This window comes from Pundamilia nyererei, unplaced genomic scaffold (assembly GCF_000239375.1).
Source record: "Pundamilia nyererei isolate P.nyererei 1_Seehausen unplaced genomic scaffold, PunNye1.0 scaffold00395, whole genome shotgun sequence".
Taxonomy (NCBI): domain Eukaryota; kingdom Metazoa; phylum Chordata; class Actinopteri; order Cichliformes; family Cichlidae; genus Pundamilia; species Pundamilia nyererei.
In genome coordinates, this window is record NW_005187796.1 from 70112 (window position 1) to 87654 (window position 17543).

The window sequence follows — 17543 nt, forward strand, 5'->3', positions numbered from 1 at the left end:
CTTCATTATGTGCATTCAAGCGTTTTCCTGTGTATTAAAAATTGTAAATGTGTTTTCCCAGATTCAGCAGGGCGACATACTCATCCACAGTATCTGCAGTTTGCATGTGCTACGTGCTTTGAATAAAGAAATGAAATAAATAAATAAATAAAGGTAAGGCTACCTGCAGCCAGCTCAGCGTTGGTTGGCCAGGGCTCTTTTTTCCTCTTTTCAAAGTTCCCACAGAAAGCAGAGGACCGCCCAGCGGCGCCGAGCGCGCCTCTGATTGGCTGCGCGCAGCTCATTTGCATTAACGTCAGTAAAGGCTGTAGGTCAATCCTTGCGGGTGCTTTTATTGGATGTGCCGCTGTCAAGCAGTGCTGAAGAATTGGAAGGGCAAACGCCAGAAAAGGCAGAGAAAAGACAAACATTAAATCAGCATTATGTAGCTCGATCTTGCCTTACTTCCGCTCTCGACAACCTCAAATAATCCTGCCGTGCCCGATTTCGGATCTGAAACTTGTGGACACGGAGCGGTCCTTTTTTTTTTTTTTGGGGGGGGGGGAAGATTTTTTTTCTCTCTCTCTCCCTCTCTGTGTCTCTCTCTCAGAGCGATCGCATTCTCCAGAGGTGGTACCTCACAACATTACTCTCTGACAGCCTTTACATCCTTTTTCTTCTCTCCCTCCTCCTCCAGAATGACAGAAAATCGCGGAGCCTGCTAACACTCTTTACTGCACCCGGGTTTGGAGCTCTTATATCAGTCGGATCATCCTCAGCCGGCCAGCGGATGCCTGAATGGAGATTGCGAGCCATCCACCAAGATTTCTCCGCGTCCTAAAATTGGTGATTTGGGGCTGATAAATGGAGTGTTGTATCGGGCAGTATGCTTCACGAAGCTTGTTTGACACCGGAGCCACTGGCCAGAATAACGCTCTGCAGTGTGAATATTTCAGCCTGTTGATGATGAACCGCTCAGGACTGGAGCAAAGTGTCGTGAGAACCGGTTTATGGGCCCGTGTCTTGAGCTGAAGTGGGCAACCGGATTGTTGAAGAGAAGGAGAGGAGAGGACAGGGGGGGGAGAGAGAGAGAAGGCATCGTTTTTGATGGCTCCGAGGTGGTGGAGGACGACTACACATGAAACCTTGGCCGCAAAAAATGGATAAAACTATTGCATGAAAGCTGGCCGGGGAGGGGGGAACTGCATGGTGTGTCTTAGGCCTACTTGATAACACTGAAGTTGAAGGGGGGGGAGGGGGGGGGAGAGAAAAATGAGAAAAGAGAAAATGATGATGTGGTACGAGGAAGGCGAGAAGAGGAGCCGGAGTGAGGGATAATAATAATAAAAAATAAAATAAATCGTCCATGGGGATCTCAGCAGCGGAAGAATAACGGAATCCAAGTTTTCGAGGACAAGACAGCTGCTTTGATTGAAGCTCTCCAATTAACTTCATGTGAAAAACAGAGGGAGGAAATCAGCTTCCTGGTCGGGGGTGGGGGTTAGAAAAATATATTATTCATGCCTTGTGTTAGAGCAATTGCAGAACCGGCTTTGCTGTGGCCTAGATGATATTTACATATATATTTATATATATGTAGCCTATATTTAAACAACAAAGAAAAAGTATGAACCTTAGGAGGAAGAGTGGACTTTAAGATTACAAAAAGAGGGCGACTGACACTCTTGTAGCCTCAAAGTAAAGCACTTGCGCAAAAAGGAAAAAAAAAAAGGTTGAAGTGGGTTGAAGCATGGGCTGTGCTTCAAGTATTCATATCTCTGATAGGGTGGTCTACCACAGTGGAAAAGAGTCCGAGGATTCCCACTCACCCCAGCAGACTAATACCACTCAGCATCAAGGAAATCCTGCCTCTGGACTACCCCTAAAACCCCCTAGCTGCAAGGTGAGGAACTCTACATTCATTTACATTTACACAGACACAGATCCACTATGTATGCATGTGTGTATCTATGTGTGTGAGAGAGTCAGTTGCTTGTGTATATGCATGTCTAAAGCTGTTCAACAAAAAACCTCTGCTCTATAAACTACAGTCTATTTACTTAAAAAAGGTTATTGAATAGAAATATTAAAGAAGGAATACACACAAATCCATGGAGACGGGAGAGGGGATGACTCCAAAGCCATTAGAAATCTGACTCTTCAGACCAACAGGCACAGTCACTACAATATATGACCTGTTGCAAATACACATTTCCATGCAGGGCATTGCAATTTTGCTGCTTTTCTGAATTCAGAGGAAATAGGTCACGCTCAGTGGAAGGTCATAGGGTCGAAAGCCCTTCGCGCTACCCTGAGGTGTTGTTCTCTTTGAGGTTTCAGGATGACGCAAATATTTGTTGCACTCTTTTGTGTGTGTGTGTGTGTGTGTGTGTGTGTGTGTGTGTGTGTGTGAGTCCTTAAATATCTACTCTGTGAAGTGCTGGACTTGACAGATCTAAAAAATCTACGCACAAGGCAGCAACATGTGTTGTCAAACGTGCTTCTTTCAGCTGTTTTCAGCTGACTTAGCTCTGGCCTCTGTTTCACCTTTCCACCAGTTATGCTTTTCAGTAGGATGTCCTCTCTTGCGAAATCTTATTGCTGTCTAAACTTCATGCACAAAAACCTACACAAACAGCTATCAGTACCCACTTTGACCGTGCAGAGGGATCTTTGCGCTACAAGTGGGGAAAGTGGGTAATGAGAAGGATGGCGGTAGGATTACACCAGAAAGTCTCTCATTGAAAGTGCTTCATCACTGGCAAAAAAAAGTAACAGTCCCATTTGTGTATTGGACCAATAATAATTACACTAAATATAACAAAACAGGCCGTGCCTGCTTCCACTCAGGGACTAAATAGGTGTTTCTAATCAGGATGATTGTTTTTGGCCTTTTTGTTGTGTAAGAGATTACACATGCACATAACAATTTCTGTTATTCAGATTAAGACGTGCGTTTTGGGGTCAGATAGGTGTAACTATCTGCAGCAAACTGAAACATAAAGATCCATTTTTTTTTATGTTTTTGTGCTGGTTAAAAGCGTAATCTCGTCAGCATAAAAACTTGAGCAATATAGAGGTGGGAGCTGTCATCGTGTCTCTGAAGAGTCCATTGGTGGCACATTTATGATGCAGTCAAAGCTGGGCTGTACTGTATTGTTTTGGTGTAGATCTGCAGGCGTCTGTAAGCACAAAGCGTTGGTTTAAAGAAGAAGAAGAAGGTGGGATGTTGTGAATTTAGTAGTGCAGCAGTGTATCTGTGTGTTTATGGGAAAGTGTGTGCTTGTCCGACAGGCCGCGGGCTATCTGAGGGCCTCTGTCAAGCTGAATTTTGTGGCCAAATGTCACCCCAGGATGCAGTGAGAAGTCTGTGTGACAGATGCCCCCACGTCAAAACGCCCACTGTGACTCTGATTGAATTAGTTCCCTGATTGAGTTAGACTAATGGTATACAAATCTTCTTGTGCTGGAAATGTTAATTCCTGCTCTGTAAGGTGTCATTGCCGAGATCCGCCGCGCATTTTCTGAGTGAGCGGCCGGATTTATTTTTACCACAATGGACAGAAAAAGTATTTTTACGGTTGCTTTTCATTAAGAACCACACATGCGTTAGCTCGCCATGATGCATTCAAGCCTCGGGAATCCACACCACTTCTGGTTGTTGTAGCTTTTTTTTGGGGGGGGGTCTCTTAAAAAAAAAAAGATCAATAAGCAGCACTTTGATTTAATAAAGCAGTTTTTCAGGCAATATCATTGAAAAGCACTCATTTCTTGCATTTCATTCAGAAGATATTTGGAAGAATAGACCTAATGAGCAAGAAAGCATTTACACTGTAAAATAGATCCCTGAGATGATGAATGTTTCATATCATTTCATGTGACACAGCCCTATTTTATTTATTTTTTTATAAGTACATTGGATTGACATATAAATCACTACAATTTAATGTCAAATACTTCTTCTGTTTTATTATTATATGTTCTGGGCTTCGGCTTTGAATCACTGTGATTCTGAACAGAACACACGCATTCGTGCCCTGAAGGATAATAATATTCTTTCAAATAAACACACAACTGGCAGTAAGTACAGCAGTGTACACGTTTAGCTCATTGCAAAACTGTGTTAGGCAAATGTGAAATCTGCGCTGTACCTCTGCTTACTTTGTTTTATATCTACATATGAGTGAGGGAGGCAGGATCAGAACATGTGCAGGCATCTACAGCGTGAGAAGGACTCAATAGAAGTTTGGGAGTGTGATGTGAGTTATTGTCAAGGGTACGTTACCATCTGGGCTGCTCTAGTGATGATAAGGCTCAAGTACAAGGTCCTGTGATAGTAGGCTTTGTGTGTGTGTGTGTGTGTGTGTGTTGGCCTAAACAGAGAGAAAGAGAGGCCTTAGCCAAACACAACATCATTTATCTGGCCTTGATTTTTCCAGTCTGATTGCCCCCCACACAAGGAAATCAAGTAGCCCCCACTCCCAGATCAGCAAATGTAAAATCAGCTTCACGGTTACCTCTTAGTATGAATGAAAAAGGGCAGTAAAGGGTGCTAAGCTTACAAGTGTGTGGAAAGCAATGCCATCTTGCTTACTGCCTGATTCCAGCCTCTGCGTGCATTAGCATAAGTGGTATCACTCAGGCTATACCTCAGACTCCCCCCTCGTCATTTAACCCTCCCATCCCCGCGGGCGACCGGGCACATGAGGTTTTCTTTCCTGTCGGCTGAGAAACATTTAACTGCTGCTTATCTGAAACACCAACCTGATCCACCGCCGACCTGAGCACACTGTCTGCATTTGTCAGTATTCGCTCCTGTCGTTTCCGTGCGAGCTCTCTATGGCCAAGTTTGTGTGTGTTTAGTCCAAGTTGAGAGTCATTGGGTAATTTATTCCAGAGGAGGGCAAAGGCTTCGCATGGTGATGAATTAATCCACTGTGCTTTTTCTGCTGCCTGAGAGGAAAGAGACTGATATGGGCTCCTTCTCTCTGTCTTTCATTTTGGCTATCAGACATGGACCTTTTTTTTTTTTTTTTTTTTAAATTATATACCTTTTACTTCTTAGGTGATACTCTTCAAATTCTCTCTGACTGCCTTCATTGCCACAATCGCACACGACTGAATGCACAATAGTTGCTGGTCTCCCTCTGAGCAGCCTCAGAAGCATCTATGTTCAGTTGACTTCAGCATTCACGCTGTTTTCTTTGTCTTTACAGCTGCTGTATGGATCAAATGATGGATTGTGTTTATCCGTGTCTATCAAAGATGTCATGCGTATATGTACAGTGGTCTTTTATAGCCCAGACCATGGCACTCCCCCCTGGCGTGCTGCCACAGCTGGCCGTTTGAATCCCACTGGGGCAAAGTTCCTGTGCTATAAAGCATTATTTAAACAAACAAAAACAAAACAAACTCGGTGATCAGTTAGATTTAGAGGTGCTGGTAAATGGGTTTGGTTACATCTGGACAGAGTTGGATGAGCAGTTTCTCCCTGTTTCCAGTCCCTGTGTCAAGATAAGCCAACCAGCCTGTGACCGTAGTTTCACATTTAACTGACCGATATGAAACTGAGCTCTTGGCAGGCGAGGACGCATATGTATTTCCCCCACATGTCAAGCTAACGTTTCTTTTTCTGCAGTAATTTTTCTTTTAAACTTTGGCATGAAAAAGGAAAATTGCAAGCTTCTTTAATAAGTTTATTTTATCTTTTATTCAAACAAAATGTCAGCTGCAGTGTCCCTGTGTTTCCCTTCCTGTCTGGAGTGCCTGCAAGGGCAGTAAGGGGGCAGCAAGGGGGGGGATTTTTTTTTTTTTGTTGTTGTTGTTTTTTTTGCTATGTCATTTATCTCCACTAGCACATGAGCACAGAACGAGCTCAGAGGAGGCAAGATGGGGCACATGGCACAACCACACTCCTCTGGTTGATATATAGGGCGCTCTAGTGCTTATCAACCATGTTTGCATAGCTTTAGATATCCAAGAGTTCAGGGCCAAATGTACTACAGTATTCATACATTTTAATTCCCACAACCACTCTGTTCTTGAACATTAAGCAGCTCACAACACTTCATATAGTGTCACCCTGAGTGTTAAATTAAATTAAGATAAAATGATAAATCTCTTTGTCACCTTAGGTGTAGCTACAGTGGGTCTCTTCATCTCACAGGACTTCCTTACTTGTGGGGTGTATACCGGGTTACGTGTACTTGTGAAACAGACCCTCCCATTGTTTTTCTTGTTTTGTTGTTGTTGTTTTTTTTAAACTGGTCTTAACAAGCAAGGCCACATTCAAAGCTTGTTCTGCTCCCCCTCCAGGTTTAGAATTTAGTATCATAAGGTCGGCATGTGACAGTTTCATGAGATTACTGAAATGGTATTCTTCCAAAACGAGGCGCTACAAGTGTTTATGTTGCTGCAGCGCTCTCTGTTCGCTCTTCCAGGAGCTCACAGGAATGTAGCTGTGAGTGGGCCCTGGTCCGCTGGTGGCCTTTCATGCTCTTCCTTGAATGCGCCTCTCCCAGCTTCTGGGCTTTCTAAGGTCTGAGCATCTGCTCGGGCTATGCAGTGACGCCACTTGTTCTCCAAGCATTCCGACTTTTAGGCCTGGCTGGGCTGGAAACAGATTATTTTAGGATTGCTTTGGTGTCAACTATCACTGATGTCACTTGTCCTGATCGGTCGATCATATTTATTCGTGGGGATGGAGCAGAATGAGGCATCATCATTTCTTTTTCACTTCACACTTAACTTTCCAATATTCGTAGTGCAGCATACCAGAATCCAAGTTATTTGGCAATAATTGCACGGTCAGACAAGGGTGTGGGGAAACAAATTGATGCAGTATATTTTGCGTGGCAATATCACATTGATACACGTAAATCAAATATAGATATTTATTAAGGAAATTAAAATACTCTGGGAATACTATGAACAACAGGGCTTATCTTATGTGTCATCATCCTGAGATGTTGTTAGCCGAGCAAATTTTGATCAAATCGGCTCTGTCGAAAAACTATCCAACACTGGAAACACTTAGCTTGACAAAACTACTTCCTAACTCAGAGAAAGTTAACGGCTCCATCACACGAGTAGAAATGGGACAGCAGCCTGTTTGCATCTACAAAAAAAAAAAAATCGGTGACTGTCTGTTTATTGCGTTGAATTTTTTTTTTTCACATTCCGCAACCATAGTTGTCCGCAGATTGAGGGTGTTGTGCACTCATGACTGCTTTTGAGTCCAAGGCTATTGCTCATCTGGCCTGGTATGAGGCAACCTTTCTGCAAAACAGTTGCAATCTGACTTGGACTGACTGCAGTCACTCTCAGAGAGATTGTTGAAGGTGTGCAAATAATTGTTGTTTAATTTTTAAATGCAGGCAGGTTTCCAACATCCTTCCATCAGAATCAGTTTTTATCAGTGAGCACAACTCGAGAGGATGGTTGTCTTCTGGATATATTTTTATTGAACAGGAAGGCTGCTGAGCACAAATATGATAGTTCAATTTGAATTTCTGCTAAATTTCTCTTTGTAAATTTTTGTCTATGTAGATGGGCAATAAATGGAAGATTTCTGACCATTTACACTGCAAATCACCAATTTGACCCCATTCAGTTGCAGACTGATATCCGACTGCTAGCAGACTGACTTTGTCATGTGGCAGAAGTTCCATCAGGATTTAGCGACAATGTTAATATGCCTGGCAATTTAATTTTGCAGCACAGACAAAAAAAAAAAGCAGAAGTGAGATAATGTTATCTTATTGGATAAAACTGATAATGACCAACTACAGTATACGTTATTGCAAAATGTTAAAAATCACAATAATGTGATATTCTCAGTGAAGTACACTCCCGCCTGTACATAAAATAGCAGTATACTGAATGCACAAAGTATCTATGCTCGTCCTCACTGAGGCATGGCAGGGCAGGTGAAATAGTTTCTGCATGTTGTGGCAAACGTGAGCCTAATGATTGGAGTGCTGCATTTTAACTTGTGACACATTTTCAAACAGAAAACCATTTACAAGGATTTAAAGGACAGGTTTGACACTTTAGAAACCTCTAGCGGCGCCCTTAAAGGTTACAAATTAACACATTATACGCTGTTTGCTTATTTGATTCAAAACCAAAGGGTCAAACCTGTGAGCTGTGGTTCTGTGGACTGTGTGATGGAGTATTTCTTGGCTTTGATCATTGACACAACTTTACCATTTATTTGAAATGCAACATGTTAACTGTTGAGCTTTAGAGGGGCGGCCAGAAGACGGGCTACTTCTGGCTAGAGCCTGTCTTTATGTTATGTTAGACTAAATAGCTGTTTGTGAGAGGACTGATTATAGCCATCAACAGCTAGTCCATAAAGATTCCTTAAAGAGTCACAGTATTAGAAATGCTCTTCTGTATATTTAAGGTTCTGCGCCATCTCTCTTCTTTAACCTTATCTTGCCTAGTTTATTTGTTGGCTTGGTAGTATTATCACCATTTTCTGCTTAGACCACCTTTTTTTTGGTTTTTTTTCTTCATGTGAATGAATGTTTAGGATACTACACTACTGTCACATGTGACCCTCTATATTACACATTAATCTCTTGAAGTCCCACTCCCACACCTATGAGCGATTATGAAAAGCACATAGTGTAAAAACACAGCATCATTGTTCTTCCAAAGGAAAAGTTCACCCCAGTGTCATCAGTCTTGGACAGCGTCCGTGTCCACAGGAGTGAATCTGCTCTGGAATGGAGCCCTTCGTAGTGATTGTGTCCTGATGTAACCACACACAGCACATCATCTTAACAAAGCTAACAGCCATGTTAATAGCAACTGGTTACTGGAGTACTTTGGACATTTTCACGCTTCATCACACCGCTGTCTTCGCTGCCAGAATATACTGAAGAAACTGAAGGAATGTTGCCTGTTGGAAGGTTTCCTTCTGGGGAAGGATATACAAAGCACCAAAAATTATTAGATTTAGTGTTGAATTGTAAACCTGATGGGTATTTTATTGCAAAAACCTGGCAATTGATATAAAAATAATTTTACAATCAAAGTGCTCCAGAGGCACTGATTTCTTTCTGCTGCCTTTTTTCACTAAATAATTGCTGAGCTGACTAGCTTTAAGGCAAAAAGGCCTTCAGCTTATTGTAAACACACAAGACACTCATTCACCTGCTGTGCACCCCATTAAAGTAGCGCTGCTCTCCTCCTCCTTTGTTTAAAGGGACATTAACTCTGATGCAGAGCTCTCTGGAGTCTATTCTGTCTTTTGCTCTTGAGATGCACTGTACCCTCAGTTGAAATAGCCCTAACAGTGTCGGTGGGGCGGAGTGTAGATGGTGCACATTGTTTTTGCAGTGTCCATTGCGTGCTTGTAACAACACATGTAGGCTGGTGCAGAAATTCAGTCAGAACGCCCGACTAACTTTTTGATTTTTATAGGCAAGTTCAAATCAGCGCACCCTCTTTTGACTAACTGATCCCGTCAAAGTCTTACTTGATTGTAACAGAGCTGTAGTAATCCAAACCGTTCGACCGTGACATGCAAATAAAATTTGTAGCTAAGTTTCAAAAACATGGAGTGAGCCAGTCACTATTGGTTAGCTCCACCGTAACACCCCCACCCCAGAGAAATTCAAGTTTAAGTTGTGGAAACTTTGATATGTCAAAACTGCCTTTTCTTCCTAAAGGTCAAGATGAATATACCCAAATATTAAAGTAATTTTTCCATTCTGATTCTCCTATCGAGTTGATCTAATTTTGCATGTCAGAGAAGGACACTTTGGCACAACCTTTGCTAGAACACTTGACAGTGGTTTTATGCTTCATATTATTTTGCTTTGAGGTGATAAGGTTGATTCAAGATAGACTGTATTACTCCAGGCGCATACCAGTTCGGTTTCATAAAAACAGCGTTTGAAAACAGTCACTGAAACACTACCTCTAAGACTGCCTGTTGGACACTTTAGGAGAGTAGAAAATGATTCAGTGGAAACTATGAAAGGACACACCCTAATAAAGTCATTGATGACAGTGGAGCATGTTTGCATGGTTCTAATAGAAGTGACACAAGTGAAACATTCCTGCGTGACGTTCACGAGAACCCGTGCTATTTATCATACCTGTTGCACCTGCCTAATGACATTCCTCCACAGACTGCCTGTATTACTGTGTGCATTGCAACAAGAACAGCTGCTTATAGTTGTGAAATATTGTTCTAGATATTTCTGCTTCAACAAAGTCAGGAAGGTTGAAGAGCTGCAAGGCTGCCTTTCTACCTTAAGTGGCAACAATCTGTGTACAAGAAACCAATTTCTGCTTAACGTGTAGGAAAGAATAATCAGTCACATAAAGTTAAGAGAGATTTTGTGTCACCTTTTTGACTGGTTACCTAACAATATTGCGTCACATCACTCATTACCTACTATCAGGCATCTTGGGTGCGTAGGAAAATGGCAAGCCCTAGAAATACCTGCTAATCGCTAGAAAGAATTTTCTCTGTACACATGTGTTGTCTTAAACAGTTTCTGTTTAATGATACGATGCATTTGCAAATAAATTTATTTATTTATTTACCAGTAATATTGGATGAGGTGAAATGGGTTTTGTGCAGAATGCACTTTCAAGATGGAAAAGGGTGCATTAGATGTACTAAATCCTCTCTAAATGTAAATGACATCATGACATGCTGGAGATTAAATTGCAATCTCCAGTTCTCCATTTAAATCAGTATTGAGTGTATGTAAGTATAAACATTTTAAAATCTTTCCTTTTATAATGTCCTCCTAAAGAAAGCAGTTGAAACGCCAGCGTTAGTACGCAAGAAGAAAAAAACCTGCTCAGGTTTCAGTGATACAAGCAGCTGAAAGGTTATGGCTACATGTAGTTATGCTTATAATTTAAATACCACCAGTGAAATATCTGACATCCACCAGAACTGATTAGGTCTGAATTTTGAGAATTAACCAGTTGAAAGTGTTTCCAGGGATGTGGTCATAAAACCATCAGTGTAACTTTGTACTAAACATGGGGGGGGGGGTCAATATCTCTGTCTAAATAAATAAATAAATAAATCTAGATAAATTCCCAGATGATTAACCCCTTAGCAGTCCAATTAGTCCCCTAAACCATCCAATGTACCGTGGGCGGTACGTCCGACTGCTAACAGGTTAAACATGCAACTATTTTGCTGGTAATACCTGAAATGAGTAAAGAAAATCAACAGCCTATTTATGCAAGATAATTCATAATTTTATTGGGGGGGTTATATTGGTTGGGTCTGATTATTGAGGGGGTCATAACCCCTCTAACCCCCCTGGAAATTACGCCCCTGCGTGAAACTCAAATAATTTAGACTTTTATTAGGAGTAAAGCTTCTTTTAATGGTCCTTACAGTGGTAATTAAAATATGCACAAAGGGAAACGTGATTTCTAAAATAATTCAATAACAATATTAGTTTTCTTCAGACGGGAAGTTGCTGTCGGTCTAGTTAAACTTTTTTCCCCATTTCTGTATTTGCATATTTTCTAAGGGTACACTGGGCCGCATGTCTTTGTGTTTCTTACAAACTCACTTTAATGTTTCTGTTGGCATGCAGTCATCCTTATTCAGCGTTTCGTGTCTCTGTGTGTATGTTTGTCTGTGATTCCAGTATAGTTTGTGTGCCAAGCCCCAGCCCGTGTCGCTCACTAATCCCTCATGCAACAGTGACATCAGTGGTCCTGTTTTAGCAGGCGAAGAAGACGGAGGGGGGTCTGGTGATTATCTAATGCTCTCCCAGCTATCTGAGGAGCCCACGAGAACCACTTCTGATATTTTTACTAACATATAAGCTGTTTTGGAGGGCTAGAGTCAGGCAGAGTTACAGACGGAGCAGGAGTGCATTTTTTTTTTCAAATTCTAATCCGCTCTTTAGGCCATGGGGCCGGTGTGGTAATTAAGATTGCACTGTTGGGTATGGATCTGGCACGAAAGTTACTGTACACTAATGATTCCCGATTCTTATTTGTGGTGCCTGTTGTTTGGACTTGTTGTCATGTATTTGGCTGGACTCAGAAGGAGGGGGGGCTGACTGCTATGGAAAGGTTCCCGATAAGATTACAGCACGCTGTAGTGTCGCTGGACCGGGCAGCGTCCAACTTAGACTGTCCTTCTGCTTCACTGGCCTTTGGCTTTACCTGGACTGAGAGGGAGGAATAAAAATAACACACACCTGATCAATAGTCACACATGGTTCACAGTAAAGATAACACACTGATGACAGGTGCTGTAAGTAGAGGATTTACAGTTGATAAATGATAGTGGGGGTGAAAGGAAGAACGTGTAATAAAATTGAGGGGTTATTTAGGAAGAGTAGATGTGAACATAAGGGAAGGTAAAATAGGCCTGCGGTGTAGTTGTACTAGTGTTGAAGTAGGCCACTGGAAGAAGGGGAGGTTTTGGTTGCCCCAGAGCCCTGGATAGCTTAGGATTGACCAGGTCTTACAGGGATTTCATGGTAATCTGGATAAGGACAGAAATACCTTGAAGGTGAACGCAGGAGAAAGTGCTCAGCTTCTTGTGGGTCTGTCTTTAATTAATTGTCACGCACTGGTGGTAGATGTACAAAAACACAATATTTAACATGTTTGGAAAAAATTAACAGGAGTTGTGCAGTTTGAAAGAAGCAGTTATTTATGAGGCAGGGAAGGTGTAATCAAATATGCCATTGTGTGAGATATGGTGTTTTACAACCTGAAATATTTCAAGTACTCAAGTTTTGTTTTGTTTTTAAAAAAAATTATTATTATTTTTAAATATCTCCTATATAAATAAATGACCACGTTCACTCTTTGATCTTATACACTTTCTCCTCTTTAGTTTGTCGATGCTGCCTTTAAAGATCAGAACTTTTTTAAGTTGGATTGTGCTTGTGGTTCTGTAGGATCCTAAAAAAAACAGATGGTGTGTGGTTATAGTGTGAGCACACTTTGAACTTACGTGTATTCGGGCGATTTGAAATGATGGAACATGATTGGAAAATGGACATATTTAGAAAAATCCAGCCACAGGAGATGCATAAAAGTCGACCTGTGTCGATGTGATCTGTCTTTGCTGGCATGCAGTAGTATAGTAAACATCCATGAGAAGTGTTTCTCTCCAAGTTTCATGAATGCGACTCTTTTCTGCTCCTCATACAACCCTCATCACTTGGCCTGACGGAATGAGCTGCTGCTCAGCCAAGCCTCAGTTACTCTCCTTGGCGCTGTGTTGCACAGATCACATACAAACTGTGATGGATACAGCGAATGCATGCATGCAGGCAGTCCTGGGCACGTCGTGAAATGAGGGAATGCAGCATTCACTTTGACTTTGCAAAGACACTGTAAATGACAGACATCGCACTAGACCAGCAGTTCACACAACCCCGGTGGGTTCTGGGAAATCTGAAGCATTGCTTGCTAACACCAGTTAGAAACAGGGACAGGTCACCAAGGATGCAGTAACCTATCCGTTTTCTGCAAACTCTGTATTTTTAAACCACAGACGTCACTCAAAGGCGTTTGGGACTGAATTCCAGGACAAGTTCAGTCTCTTGTGTGTTTCTCAGTGTCTTCCCTTTGTGTGCGTGTCTGTGTGCACATTCCCGTATGCTTGAGTTTCCGCACTATCTGGTGAGGTAGGAGAGATTTCACTGCAGACAGAATAAAGGTCAGGGTGTATTCTGAAAGCACCCGCTCGAAAAACAATGAATGTGTGTGCGTGTGTGATTAGAAGTTTCAGGTTTTTTTGGACAGCACGTGTAAGCAGTAATTCACAACACTGCAGGAAAAGCATTTCAGGTGTCAGGTTTTTAAAACTTGACGTCAAGCAGCATTTTCAGAATTTATTTAGACCACAGTCTTTAAATTCCTGCCATCATGAATTCCCTCCACAGAGCAAATACTTACCTTTACTTACTGTAAATGTACCAAAGAAATTATCTAGCTGCTGCTAGCTTCCTTAGCTAACACTACAGATCAGGAAGAAAAGCTATTCTCACTCTCTCCTGTCAAATTATTCAACTGAATAATTTCACCACTTTTTAATAAGATGGTAGCAACGGGGGAAATACTGAAGTGGACAAGGGTACAAAATTTCGAGTATTTGAAGGGGTGTGAAAAAATCTGTTTTGTATTGTGATTGCTGCATAACAGAAGTGATGCTCTGACAGATATGATGCTAGATGGCAAATTATTGACATAAAATATGGGAAGAGTGGCCCTAATATGTAGGAGGTGTGCACGAGGAATGTCATAACACCAGAAATGTAGTCGTCTGTATCAATATCATTAGAACTACATGACTGTCCCTCCCAATACTAAGGGATTTATCTCACATACTTAAACATAAAATACTTTATTATAAATTCCATTATTACTTTACTCCTTTATTATTAAATAGTATTACGATGGACAGGATTAGATCATTTTAAACTGAGGGGGTCATTTCAAACATGTAAATCTAAAAAATAATAACATTTATGGGAAAGTAATTTTAAGTAAATGAAAAAATTACTACAATGGTGGTCGCAGACCGCTTATTTAAAATCTTAACCATTATATTTTGTTGACAGGACGCAGACTAAATTGTGAGGATGCTTGCTGGGTAACCTATTGATGCTCCTTTGAGATATAAGGTTAGCTACATGATGTGAGTTTAAGCACTTGTATAACATTAACAGCTGCTAGCATCTGAACTTACAGAAAATAGTTGATTTCACAACAGCAGTGTCAGCTGTCTCAAACAAAATGGTAACATTTAGGAAGGATAATACTGTGATGTCAAACTGAAACTCCTTCACCTCTTTGAACAGGTCTGGATGCCGGTCTTTCAGGTGTGTCGCTGAATTAGAAACATTCCTCCCTTGGTCTGAAAAGCATAATAGCATTGTTTTTAATATCGCTTTTTTGGAAATCGCTAATCAGTCAATTCATCTCCCTTCTCATCAATGAGTCAGGGTGCCATCTTCCACATGTATGCTCCATTACATTTAAATCATGAGTCGGATTCAGAGATGGAAGCCACGTCATTCTCGAGCTGACGCAGTTCCAGTAGTAAAAACAGAATATCAAGAAATACAAGATCTATTTTACTCCTAGCTAGGTAGAGACATTCATCCGTCACTAGCAGTCCAATGCAATGGTCATTTCTGTGTATGGCTTATTTAATGAGTCACACATGCACAAAAGCACAGGTTCCAGGTTTTACAGTTGTATGGGCACTGTGACACCCTTGTGACACAGTGTGACCTTTCTAAGTTGGAAATCAAAGCTTCTGCTTCAAATGGAAGGCAGCAGTTGTTTTTCCTTTGCTTGTGGTTATTTAGCATGTAAGGATAGATTAGACCACTTGTAGGCTTAAGCTGCACCCTTAATATCCAGAAGAGTTGCAACCTTGGCTCATATGCTTCCTGTTATACTATACGCTGTTATCATAATTGTCGACTCTGACAGTGATGTGGTGACCAGAGCTGTGGATTACTGTCGATTAGACTTGTAGTCAAGACCGCCTAAACCAAGACAATACCAAGACCAGAGGGTATCAAGAACAAGACCAAGACCAAAGTCGAGACGAGACCGAGACAAAAAAAGTCTTTAAACTGCAGCCAGATGCTGCTTCGTTTGCGGATGTCAGGCATATTTATGTGTTTTTGCGATGCACTCGCACAGCCCTCCTCACCGCTGTCTACTACTACTCTACTACTCACTTACTGAGAGGACAGACGCACGCTCCACTTGACTGTTGCGTCTCTTACCCTCTCTGTTTTTCACATAATGATATTATCCTATATCCTCGCATGTGATTGGCCACAATATGGAGGGATTGGAGCATAGCTGAGCCACTATGTGAGAGCTGAGCAGCGAAAGGAAATTAAGTGAGGAGCCGGCTCTCGCTCAATGGGAGTCGACTCTTCTGATTCACTACCAAGCACTCTCTAAGCACGGCTCTTAGAGCTGATGCTTTTGCGCAGGACACATTATGGAACGTTACTTTGTGTGTCATACTGCTGGCTCCAAATCTCCTGACCACTATGTCGATCTGAGACAGCAAGGCCGAGACAGCGAGACCAAGACAAGACCACGTAAAAGTGGTCTCGAGACATCCAACTCTTCTGTTGATATTTGGTGACTTGTAGCAATCACGATTCAATAACCGTTGGTGAGGAAAGGCAGTATTCTCTGAGAGAGAATCATTTGAGGGTTTCTCTGGGGTCCTGACCCAAGACATCGGCAGCTTCATTTGGGTTCTGTGGATCAGGCCTATCCCTTGAGTACTTGAAGATCCTGAGAGTTTGGAGGCTGGGTAAAAGTTGTAGTTGCTAAGTTGTCTTTAGCTCGTCTGGCCAAAAAAGACAGTGAAGTCATACCTGCCCACAATTCACAAGAACAGCTAATCTCCCTGTTGTATTGATCATCTAATGGGTCATCACCCAAATTCTGCAAAATTGTGGTTTTGCAGTCTGTGAATTGTGATAGATTGTGAGGCAAATAAGCTGCTACGTCACTGAAGCTCTGGTTTAATGTGGTGCAGATCACTGAGCAGCCACTGGGAAGGCCACTGAGATGGAGGGTGCGCTTGGCCTGCAGTAACATTTAGGTTGATGTCAAAGTAACATCCATATCAACCCAAGGATCCAAGATTTCCCAGCAGAACTTTGCATTTTAATGAGAATATCAATGTAATTTACTTGGTCCACCAGTGATTTTAACATCATGTCGTGTTTTTGATTTACATATCTACTCTAAGGGTACAATTCTATTGTTAGCTTAACCACAAGCTTCTGTAATTTCTCTTTTTCTCATTTTTTATAATCTTGAATTTAATGGTACTCACACAGTGGTATTCAAACAGTGACCTCATTTCCAGAGCCTTAAATGATATCTAGTTTTTAAGATTTATGGGGTCCTTAGGAACTTTTTTGTAAAGCTCTTTGTGAGTTGCACATAATTTCACAAAGATATCTTCACTATTTTGGATAGTTGGAGACCATCTCTTATCACTTAATATGAGATTTTGATTATTTTAGGAAAATAAGATGGTGTAATTAAGATTTTTAAACAGTTTGCAGTTGAAAGAACTACATTAATCTGTTTATGATAACCTATTAAAGTAATGATTTTTTTTTTTAATGGAAAGATCTTTAATAGTTACCCGTTTGTCCAAATAGCATGGTTTGACTTGCATTACATCTCACTGTGATGTCAATTTGAACCCTTTTTTTCTCTCTGTTTTTCTTTATTTTCCTGCAAACAGATTTATTCTTAAAATTCACCAAGAGCCAATTAATGAATACTAATTATTAGTTGGAGGATGACCTTAAATTGGTTTGCATTCAAAGGTAGGAATAGTGAGAACTATCATCAGTTTCGTAGCCAGGCTAGAGAAGAATAAAAAAAAAAAAAAAAAAAAATAAATCGGTTAATGTAAAATTTATATTCATTCACTGTGGCAGCTTATTCTGCCCTGTCATGAACACATAACTGAACAATTTGCATAGTAAATGCAAGATGCTTGCATTGTTAATCTCAACATTGCATGTGAGTCACAC

General features: G+C 41.2%; 1 protein-coding gene across 1 annotated transcript in view; it reads left to right on the forward strand.

Moving 5' to 3' along the window:
• The first annotated feature begins 316 nt into the window (after window positions 1-316).
• pde8a (phosphodiesterase 8A) overlaps window positions 317-17543 on the forward strand; it is a 49674-nt gene continuing 32447 nt past the window's right edge. Inside the window, exon 1 of the mRNA XM_005753031.1 lies at window positions 317-1882. Coding sequence (XP_005753088.1) covers window positions 1730-1882 — 153 coding nt within the window. The 5' untranslated portion in view covers window positions 317-1729. The remainder of the gene's footprint in view (window positions 1883-17543) is intronic.